This window comes from Carya illinoinensis, chromosome 12, assembly GCF_018687715.1.
Source record: "Carya illinoinensis cultivar Pawnee chromosome 12, C.illinoinensisPawnee_v1, whole genome shotgun sequence".
NCBI classification, from domain to species: Eukaryota; Viridiplantae; Streptophyta; class Magnoliopsida; order Fagales; family Juglandaceae; genus Carya; species Carya illinoinensis.
This window is the reverse complement of record NC_056763.1, coordinates 24,947,766-24,958,468: the sequence shown is the minus strand read 5'-3', so window position 1 is coordinate 24,958,468 and position 10,703 is coordinate 24,947,766. Positions and strand designations below refer to the sequence as shown.

The following is a 10,703-nucleotide window of genomic DNA, read 5'->3' as shown; positions in this document are numbered from 1 at the left end:
ATTACTATTCATTACTTTTTACCTACTTTTTATTACTTTTCATTCATTTATTATTACTTTTCACCTAATTTTTACTACTATTCATAACCATTCTCAATACTTCTCAACACTCAAACCCACCCTAAGACAATCATAATAGTTTTTGTCTTGGTATTAAAATTCAATCCCGATTATAAATGATATCTTATTCATAACTTCATTTTTAAAGTCTTTTAGATATATAACTTTAATGTCATACTACAAACCATGATTTATACTTGTTAAAATATTATATACATGCATAAATACAAATATACTCCCACTGACTTTTGGATATATACATTAAAATCAATACTTTTTCTAATTTCAAAAACAGTATTGATATTATCAAATTTCAGATGCTATTTTTCAAAAAATAGTTTACCTTTTCTCATTAGTCATTTTATTCGTTTCTTGTAGATTTCAAACTTTCACTCTACAAATATTTTTACATTCATTTGATGTAACACTTAATCGTAATGAGTTACTAATGTTATAGTGATCCTAAATGAGCCCTTCAAATTTATTAGAAAATCTCTTTTTGAGCAATGCTCATTTTTGAGTAAAATGTTTGATTACAAATCTGACATTATATCGTTCAACATTACCTTTAAAGTTAGGGTTTTGTCTCTAAGACCTATTGTTTGACTTTTAATACTTTTCAAACAATCAGATGAAATTATAGATTTTACATTAATTCATAGATTTCAATCACTCTTCTATATATCGATCTTTTATAGAGTCACTTATTTCTATAACTTGTGAAAATGTATGTCAACCTTTATTTAATTATTTCTATATCAAATTTAAAACTTGAAAACACACCACGTACCCTAACCAAATTGCATATCAATAAGATCAGTACATGAGCAAACAAAAGTTGGTTTGTTATTGTTATTACATAGGGCTACTCATACGGTCATAGCTAGAACATGTCCCGACCAAAATGCTACATATTCTTGTAGAACTCCACGACTGAATAGCCATAAGCAAAGCCTGCCACCTGAATACCAGAAAATCCTGCTGCCTTGGCCAAACTTTCGAGTTCTCTTTCTGTCCTCTCCTTACCTTGCGGGTTCGCATTCATCATGAATAAATAAAATTGAAACAAGCTTTTATGAGCAGCACTAGTTTCAGAGACTTCTGGAACCACCATATCAACTAGTATCACTTTCCCACGTTCTGGTAGTGCTTCATAACAATTTTTTAGTACCTTCAAGCTATCTTCATCGTTGTAATGATGAATTATCCACTGTTTCATTCACATCCCATGCAATTATGTAAGTTAAAAACTGTATAGAATGAACCACCAATTAAAGAATTAGCGATTCAATTAAATACGCAACCAAGAAATATATTAGTTTATGTTTGTCGTTCTCTGCAGTACCATGGAAGATACAGAGAGCAAGTTTTAAAGGAATCTCAGTTGTCTTATGACGGACATAGCCAATCATGTTTCAATTGGTATTGATTTTTAGTATTGAATCTAACCTTCATGAAAATGGCATCCCCTTTTGGAATGCTTACAAACATGTCTCCTGCAACGTGCTCGATCCCTGCAAAATCGATTTCTCAAAAAGTTAACGTGCACAGCTAAATAAGTGATTAATTTGAGATATCCTGCTGCAAGATGTTAGAAAAGAATAGCAAATAGAGATTGAAAATTACGAATAGCGAAGTGATTGTTAATTTATCTCTTAAATAAATATTACCTTCCACTTACGAATTGAGTTCTACAAAAGAAAATTTGACAATTATGTCTTCAGGATACAACACTGAACACTAATATTAGAATGAACAGATGTAATAATAGCAGCTAAAATGTTTCATTTGAATTTAAATAAAACAGTTTCTATCAATGTGTGAAATAATTGTCATTGAAAATTATGCGCCGCGCGCATGTATGTGGTGAGTACTTCACAATAGGTGACAATACTATTATGTGTATACTTTTATATTCCATTTTTGTATTGTGAAACCTATTCACTTATAAAATACTAAAACTTTGCTTGCCTTTTTAATGTCGAACTAATAAAAAATCACATTAGAGGAAACTTTAAAAGAAGTCAAAGTCAAATCAGAAAAATTATACTTTAAATAATCCAACATGATAAGATTCATCAGATGCCATGCATACAGGTGACTCATTGCGGTAGTTGGGTGTTCCACTTCATGAATTCTTACTTCATTTTATTTTGGTTGAAGTTTTAACTTAAAATAATAATCTAGCCTCGAACGGCTCCTTTCTCAGATTTTGGCCAATATTCATTGGCATGATAGAAACTTGTTGATATGAAGCAGGAGCATCCGGGGGTAACATAGTATTTTATGTATTGTATAATATTATGTCCAGTACCATGTGGTCTATATTTATCTACACTTGGTTGGGTTTAAAATCCAAGCATGTCAGTCGATGCCTTCGACGGTGCATGCATCATTTTTCCTCACCGCCCTTGATATGAAAGGGTAATTTACAAGAAAAAATATTTATTTAATCAACGTAATCATGTAATTTAATTAAAAATAAATTTACTTTTATAAAAAATTGACATTAAAAAGTAAAAGAATGCTAATTTTTTATAAAAGTAAATTTATTTTTAATTAAATTACATGATTACATTGATAGATTAAATTTTTTCTTCTATATTATGCAAAAAGGTCATTTCTAACTTCAGATTTTCAATTCAGATTCTAATAGCAAAAGGAAAAAAAAAAAAAAAAAATTAATTATCGGATACGAAATGTAAGATTATCGGATACGAAAAGTAATAGTTTCTATGGAGTTATAACTATTTGACGAAACCCGTACCAGGATAGGGGGGTGACTTTTCGATAACGGAAGCCAAGTCGAAGTTAACACCCTTGATGGAAGGGTACTTGGATATGATGATGTTAAGGATGGTGCCATCATGACCGCCCACATCCACAAGCAACTTCAGGCCTTCAAAGCCCTTGTACGTCTTAAGGATCTTCTCCATATATGCTGGGCTTAAGGCGTTCATTGAGCTCACGAAAGTTTCGCGGAGTCTTGGATCTTTCCCTAAAAACTCCCTCATGTTCATCCCATGAGCCTTGTTAAAGGGTAGTACACCTTCCAGAACTGCGTCTTTCAAATGGTCCCTGTCATGACGTTTTCATCAAAAAATTATGCAAAAACAGAGAGAATTAGATGGTGGTGATCTCAACAATCAATACACAAGTAATTGGCTTTTGTTAACTAATTGTAATACCAGGTACTCAAGATGGCCTTGTCCTGCATAAAATCTAATAGGGGAGCCAGTGTTCCACCATCCTGGTTTCGGTCAAAGTATTTTGAGACAGGAGCCAAACCATAAAGCCTGAGAACGTGGCCATCGTTCTGGTGGGTGATGGAGCAAGTGAGAATTGAGTGGCTAGCTAGAACGCGTAGCATACAATCAAGAAGCAAAGACGAAACAAGGTTGGCGTTGCTGTGAGTGGGGAGCTGGGATGCTATTTGGGAAGCAGAGAGAAGGGCTCCAGGACCTGCTTTCCCAATAATCTCAAGCACACCAAGATCTATTGCTGCTTTCAGCACACGTGGCAGCACCGATGCACTTGTTAGTTGCATAGCATACTCGGAGATACTCTCCTGATCTTCAGTAGAGGATTTTCCCATCTGACTTTCCTTGGAGCTCATGTATATCAAATAGGATCAGTCTGTAAATTTGATGAGTGAGGTTGAGGATGCTAGGTAGCTGCAGGGATCTTGTTTATTGGAACCAGACCGTTGAATATTTCATAACCATGAGATATTAGAGCATGATTTTCAAAGCACGTGTTTGACCTCTTTAACCCTCTAAATGGATAACCTTTGGAAAAAAATTTCATCTCAAACTCTCGTTTCATTCCCTCCCGTCTCCTTCCCAAACATCACTCAAATATAAATATTTTCAAATCAATTGTTATAAATTTTTTAAACTAATCATTACAATTTTTTCAAATTTTCAAATAAAAAATAATAATTCCATTTTCTCAAATCTCTAAATAAAAATAATATTATAATAATATTTTAACTTTATAATATTTGTTATTAAACTTTTTCTTTCTCATTTTTCAAGATCTAAAAAATACTTAACTTAAACTATCTCACTACTATTCACAAACCATCTCATCATTATAATATTTTCAAATTTTCAAACAAAATATAATAAATAATTTCATTTTTTCAAATTCTAAAACAACAATAATATTAAAAAATAATATTCTAAATTTCTAATATCATCTCATTATTCAAACATAAGACTACCGAATATTTTCAATTCTATGCTAAAGGTTTAAGTATAGAAATATATTTAAAATAGTATGAACGATTAAATGATTTGTACAAATTTTAAATATATAAATTTTGTGCGTGTTCCATAAAAAATAATAAAATAAATTTCACCGTAAAAAAATATAAAAATATATAAAAAAAAAAAATTTGGGGTGGCTTATTTAAAATGGCATCACCTTACTTTGGCTGCTTGCTAGATTTGGTGAATTGATGATGAGAAAATGGAGGCCACCACCACTACCTCCAATCTGACTCGATTGCCCCATTTGACTCTCAAGTGCGTGAAGAATTATGGGCCCTACCTATTAGTATGGCTTTGAAATCAGATTTTGCTTGTAGTGGCGAAGTTTGTTTGTATTATTTTCTCAGTTTGTCCTTTGATGACCTTGTGCAGTACAAATATTTTCCCTTACATTATTTTTTGTTTGTTGCCAAGAGCCCATTCTTAGGCTCTTGGAAGGTAGTCACATTCTTATTTATGCACTTCATTTCCTCTTTGTAGGTCTCTATCTTTTATTCTATGAAGTTACATATCTGGACTGTCTTGGATTCCTATCAATGTGCATAAGCTTGATTTTGAGATAGTTTCCTGCTCATTATGTATTCTGTATTACAACAATGCAACGTGTTATGAAGTCATTTTGTTATTGCATACGAGAATCATATGCTTGCATATACTTAACATTGCCTATACTTAACAATATCCGAGAAAGAATTCATGTTCTTCATTGTTCATAAATTCTCAGATGGAAGTGCAAAATTCCGAACATGGCCATATAAGTGAAGTATGTGGAGATGTGCCAGGTGTGGAACAAGTCTGGGTGGGAGCAGGATCTGTGGGGAAGCAGCATGTGGATTTTCAGATGCTAAAACAGTTGAGTTTGGCTTGATTTCCTGCTGAAAATGTGTTTTTTGGGGTTTGCTACAGTGCCGCTACAGTGCCGCTCGAGCGACGCTCGAGCGAAATCTTCCAGAGAGTTTCGCTCGACCTCCGCTCGACAGTCCGCTCGAGCGAAATCTTCCAGAGAGTTTCGCTCGACCTCCGCTCGACAGTCCGCTCGAGCGAGAATGCAACCCTAACGTGCGCTCGACACTTCGCTCGACGTTCGCTCGAGCGAATGTTCTGCCTAGCGCCTTGTCCTATAAATACATCATTTTCTCTTCATTTTGGTGTGTGTTCAGCAGCCAAGTTAGAGAGAGTTTTGAGAATCCTTTTGTATACAATCCTAAGAGTCCATTGAGTGTATTGGGGCTTTAGGATTGAGGATTTTGTGATCAATACTCTTGTACTCCATCTTTGTTCATAGTGAAATCGTTTGAAACCGACCCCGACAGTGGACGTAGGCTCACATTGAGCTGAACCACTTAAATCTTGGTGTTCTTTGTGTGATTGTCAGTTCTTTGTGTGATTGTCATTTCTTTTGTTGCTTCCGCTGTTATTTGCTTCAACTTAGTCATTGTTTGTTCGGTCCATTCCCAACAAAAACTAGTTCCAAAGATGCCAATGAACGGTCAGCGTCCATGCGAAAACTTTTGATCGCTGTTATACTCTGTGACATCTTCATGAGTGTGGAAGTCGTTGGAGGTATCGAAGCCAACAGTCTTGCAATTTTGACTGATGCCGCTCATCTGTTGTCTGATGTTGCTGCATTTGCAATATCGCTATTCTCGATTTGGGCATCAGGATGGGAGGCAACTCCATGTCAATCATACGGTTTCTTTCGAATTGAAATATCAGGTGCTCTTGTTTCCATTCAGATGATATGGCTTCTTGCTTGGATCCTTGTTTATGAAGCCATTACTAGAATTATCAATGATACTGGTGAGGTTCAGGGCTTTCTTATGTTTGTCGTTGCTGCATTTGGTTTAGTGGTTAATATTGCCATGGCTCTCTTGTGGGACATGATCATGGTTCGATCATGGACATGGACATGGGGATCATGATGAAATACATAACCATGTGATAACTATTACCACACATCATCTTCCACGAAGCAAATCACACCGAGCCTCTGCTGAAGACATGCAGTGAAGGTGAAACGAAGTCCAAGTATGCAGCTAAACAGAAGAAGCAAATGAACATAAATGTACAGGGTGCTTATCTTCATGTGCTTGGGGATTCCATTCAAAGTGTTGGAGTTATGATCGGTGGGGCAATTATTTGGTATAAACCCAAGTGGAAGATTATTGATCTGATATGCACCCTTATATTTTCTGCAATCGTGCTGGGGACAACAATTAGGATGCTAAGGAATGTTGTGGAGGTTTTGATGGAGAGCACACCTAGAGAAATTGATGCCACAAAGCTTGAAAAAGGACTGTGAGATGCATGAGGTAGTTGCTATCCATGAGCTGCACATTTGGGCCATAACCGAGCGGAAGGCCTTATTGGCTTGCCATGTTATAATCAAGCGCGAGGCTGATGCTGACATGGTATTGAATAAGGTTATAGACTACATTAGAAGAGAGTACAACATCAGTCACGTGACTATTCAGATAGAGCGGCAGTAGGTCCAGAGTGAGCAATTGCTGATTTGTTGGGCGTTGCAATTGGGTGGATTTGGATGTTGTAATTGGGGGGTTTGTGTGTTTGATTTCTTTTCCATATGTATACATGATCATGTCTCATAGATCTCTGGTTGGTCCTTTTTAGTATGCATGCATTTTAATCAAGAAAATTCTTAGTGTAGTTCTTTATGCAACTATCTTTCTTGAAGCTCTGTGTTGGGCCTATCTCAACCTCAAAAACTAGCTCAAGAGGTGAGGGTTTGCCTCACACTTATAAATTGACCACCAGCCCTACTACAATCGATGTGAGATAACCTCAACAATCTCTCCTTCACACATCAGGCCCTTGGTCGGAAGTAATGAAAATCCATTTTTCCTACAAACTGTTGGTAAATCTGGACTCTGATATCAGTGTTGTACAGTCTTGGGCATCTCTTAACCTCAAAAGCTAGCTTAAGTAGTGAGGCTTTTATTTCCACTTATAATTGACTACTAGCCCCTTCCACAACTGATATGAGACAACCCCAACACTCTTACCCCTGTCTTAACTTTGCCTCTACAACAAGTTGCCACAATGAGTGTAAAAAAATTACAATCCTCTCGCACGTCTAAAATTAACCCCAATGCAAACCAATTACATTGCAGCATATACACAATAAAAGAACCTCGAACACCAAAGAGGAATCTACTAGAGCGCAAAAGTGACGGATTATAATGCGGAGCAGCCACTAGTAGTTACCAACCCTTAGCAGCACTCAATGAGGAGTATTAACAAAATAGCAACAACCTTGCAATTCAGCAACTTGGAAAGGCCAATCACTTAACGATACTCAACAAGAAAGAGAATAACACAACGAGAAATAGCAAAAATTCAGCATAAGCGATAACTAGTGTAATACAGAAGCAACAAGAGCAACAAGGAGCACGCCAAGCATGAAGCAACAACCAAAACTGAGCTAGAAAAACTCTACCGCACCACAACACAGTGTAGAGGCTCAGCCACTCAGTCATGACTAAACATTATATGATATGAGCCGGGAGTTAGAACATTGCATTGCTTAGTGGGATTTTGTTGTTATTATTACATAGGGCTACTGATACAGGCATGAACATGTCATGACCAAAATGCTACATATTCTTGTAGAACTCCACGACTGAAAAGCCACAAGCAAAGCCTGCCACCTGAATACTAGAAAATCCTGCTGCTTTTGCCAAACTTTCGAATTCTCTTTCTGTCCTCTCCTGACCCAGCGGGTTCGAATTCAGCAGGAACAAATATAACTGAAAGAAGCTTTTATGAGCAGCACTAGTTTCTGAGACTTCTGGAACCACCATATCAACTAGTATCACTTTCCCACGCTCTGGTAGCGCTTCGTAACAGTTTTTTAGTACCTTCAAGCTATCTTTGTCGACGTGCTGATGGATTATCCACTGTTTCATTCACATCCCAATTATGTCAGTTAGAAACTGTACAGAATGAACCACTAAAAATTATCAATTCAATTAAATACGCAACCAACGAATATGTTAATTTATGTTTGTTGTTCTCTTCAGTACCATGGAAGACACAAAGAGTAACTTTTAGAGGAATCTCAGTTGTCTTACGACGGACACAACCAATGTTTCAATTGGTATTGATAGTATTGAACCTAACCTTCATGAAAATGGCATCCCCTTTTGGAATGCTTACAAACATGTCTCCTGCAACGTGCTCAATACCTACAAATTAAAGCGGTTTTTCAATGTTAACACAGCTAAAGAAGTGATTTATTTGAGATACACAACCCCAAGATTCATCAGATGCCATATATACAGGTGAGTCATTGCTGTGCTAGGGTGTTCCACTTCAACTCTATTTTGAGTTTAACTTAAAATCTAGCCTCGAATAGCTCCTTTCTCATATTTTGGCTAATATTCCTTGGCATGCTAGAAACTTGTTGATATGAAGGAGCATCTGGGGTCACATTATATTATGTCCACCATGTGGTCTATATATATCTACTCAAGGTTGGGTTTAAAAGCAAAGCATGTCAGTCGATATTCCTAGTTCTCATTGCACGGTGCAAACATCATTTTTCTAGGGGTGGCAATTCGTATTCGTAGGTCATGTTCGTGTCGTGTCAAGTCTTGAATATTCTATTATATGGATCAATTTGAATGCAACACTTTAAGCTAAATTGTTTATACCTTCAAACCCTAATATGACTCATTTAAATAACGAGTGACACGGTATGGCCAGTTTCGACTTGTTTAATAATTAATTAGAAACAAGTTAGCACAATACGACCAAATTCAACCCATTTTATATAAAAGGGATTGAACTCATTTGACTAAATGAACATAATTTCATATAAAAGCTTAAATTTATATTTCTTAATAGCCATAATATTTAAAAATAATAAAAAGATTACCTACTAACAAAAAAATCAATTTTTCCAGATTTTAACATGTAATAAAACTAATATTACAAATCCAACAATAACAAACATTAGCGTAAGCCCAAAATTACAATCCCAATAATAAAAACATAAACATATTAAAATAAACATATTAAAAAATATTAATATTACAACTCAACAATAATAAAATTGTCATTTTGAAATAAAATTTAAACGAGTTATCGTGGATTGACCTGTTTATTAACATTCGTGTCTTAACAGGTTAACTCATTTTGACTTGAACTCATTTATATCAAATACAGATCCACTAATTTATTGTCATCATTCATATTTTATGGATGATCTCACATATTACCGTCCTTAATTTTTCCTCACATTTGTAATGAAAAGCAGTAGTTTCTATGCACATAACTATTTGACAAAAATATTGAAATCCATACCAGGATAGGAGGGCAAGTTTTCTATAACGGAAGCCAAGTCAAAGTTAACACCCTTGATGGCAGGGTACTTGGATATGATAATGTTAAGGATGGTGCCATCACCACCGCCCACATCCACAAGCGACTTCAGACCTTCAAAGCCCTTGTACGTCTCAAGGATCTTCTCCAAAATTACTTGGTTGAAACCTTTCATTGAGCCCACATATGTTTCACGGAGTCTTGCATCTTTTAGCACAAACTCACTCATGTTCATCCCATGAGCCTTGTTAAAGGGTAGTACACCTTCCAGAACTGCGTCTTTCAAATGGTCCCTGTCATGACGTTTTCATCAAAAAAATTATGCAAAAACAGAGAGAATTAGATGGTGGTGATCTCAACAATCAATACACAAGTAATTGGCTTTTGTTAACTAATTGTAATACCAGGTACTCATGATGACCTTGTTCTGCACAAGATCTAATAGGAGAGCCAGTGTTCCACCATCCTGGTTTCGGTCAAAGTATTTTGAGACAGGAGCCAAACCATAAAGCCTGAGAACGTGGCCATCGTTCTGGTGGGTGATAGAGCAAGTAAGAATTGAGTGGCTAGCTAGAACGCGTAGCATACAATCAAGAAGCAAATTAGACGAAACAAGGTTGGCGTTGCTGTGAGTGGGGAGCTGGGATGCTATTTGGGAAGCAGAGAGAAGGGCTCCAGGACCTGCTTTCCCAATAATCTCAAGAACACCAAGATCTATTGCTGCTTTCAGCACACTGGGCAGCACCGATGCACCTGTTAGTTGCATAGCATACTCGGAGACACTCTCCTGATCTTCAGTAGAGGATGTTCCCATCTGACTTTCCTTAGAGCTCATGTACGTGGTTTTGATATCAAATAAAAGTGTATAAATTTGATGAGTGAGGTCAAGGATGCTAGGTAGCTGCAGGGATCTTGTTTATTGGAACCAGACCTTTGAATATTTCATAACCATCTGAGATATTAGAGGATGATTTTCAAAGCACGTTTGTCCTCTTCATCCGTCTATGGATAATCTTTGGAAAATTT

The 10,703-nt window shown here is 36.2% G+C and overlaps 2 protein-coding genes and 1 pseudogene across 2 annotated transcripts; 1 reads left to right on the top strand and 2 right to left on the bottom strand.

Annotated features, from left to right (window-relative positions):
- Positions 1-847: 847 nt before the first annotated feature.
- Positions 848-3,779, bottom strand: LOC122289963 (caffeic acid 3-O-methyltransferase 1-like). Its single transcript, XM_043097426.1, has 4 exons — positions 3,249-3,779; positions 2,828-3,138; positions 1,510-1,574; positions 848-1,270 (listed from the first exon to the last, which is right to left on the bottom strand). Exons 1-4 carry the CDS (start codon positions 3,674-3,676, stop codon positions 968-970), a joined length of 1,107 nt encoding a protein of 368 aa, XP_042953360.1. The 5' UTR covers positions 3,677-3,779; the 3' UTR covers positions 848-967.
- A 647-nt stretch (positions 3,780-4,426) lies between these two features.
- On the top strand, positions 4,427-7,349 carry LOC122289962 (annotated as a pseudogene).
- Positions 7,350-7,681: 332 nt separating this feature from the next.
- On the bottom strand, positions 7,682-10,703 carry LOC122289961 (caffeic acid 3-O-methyltransferase 1-like). Its single transcript, XM_043097425.1, has 4 exons — positions 10,082-10,703; positions 9,660-9,970; positions 8,475-8,539; positions 7,682-8,251 (listed from the first exon to the last, which is right to left on the bottom strand). The coding sequence occupies exons 1-4, from the start codon at positions 10,510-10,512 to the stop codon at positions 7,949-7,951; spliced, it is 1,110 nt and encodes a 369-aa protein (XP_042953359.1). The 5' UTR covers positions 10,513-10,703; the 3' UTR covers positions 7,682-7,948.

What these genes read in the sequence shown, in the direction of transcription:
- LOC122289961 (XM_043097425.1), bottom strand. Translation starts at nt 10,512, where the DNA reads ATGAGCTCTAAGGAAAGTCAGATGGGAACATCCTCTACTGAAGATCAG. An exon ending in AAACTTGCCCTCCTATCCTG is followed by an intron (nt 8,540 to 9,659) that starts GTATGGATTTCA and finishes TTTAATTTGTAG; the next exon opens with GTATTGAGCACGTTGCAGGA. An exon ending in GGGATGCCATTTTCATGAAG is followed by an intron (nt 8,252 to 8,474) that starts GTTAGGTTCAAT and finishes TGAATGAAACAG; the next exon opens with TGGATAATCCATCAGCACGT.
- LOC122289963 (XM_043097426.1), bottom strand. Translation starts at nt 3,676, where the DNA reads ATGAGCTCCAAGGAAAGTCAGATGGGAAAATCCTCTACTGAAGATCAG. An exon ending in AAGGCCATCTTGAGTACCTG is followed by an intron (nt 3,139 to 3,248) that starts GTATTACAATTA and finishes ACGTCATGACAG; the next exon opens with GGACCATTTGAAAGACGCAG. An exon ending in AAAGTCACCCCCCTATCCTG is followed by an intron (nt 1,575 to 2,827) that starts GTACGGGTTTCG and finishes TCGATTTTGCAG; the next exon opens with GGATCGAGCACGTTGCAGGA.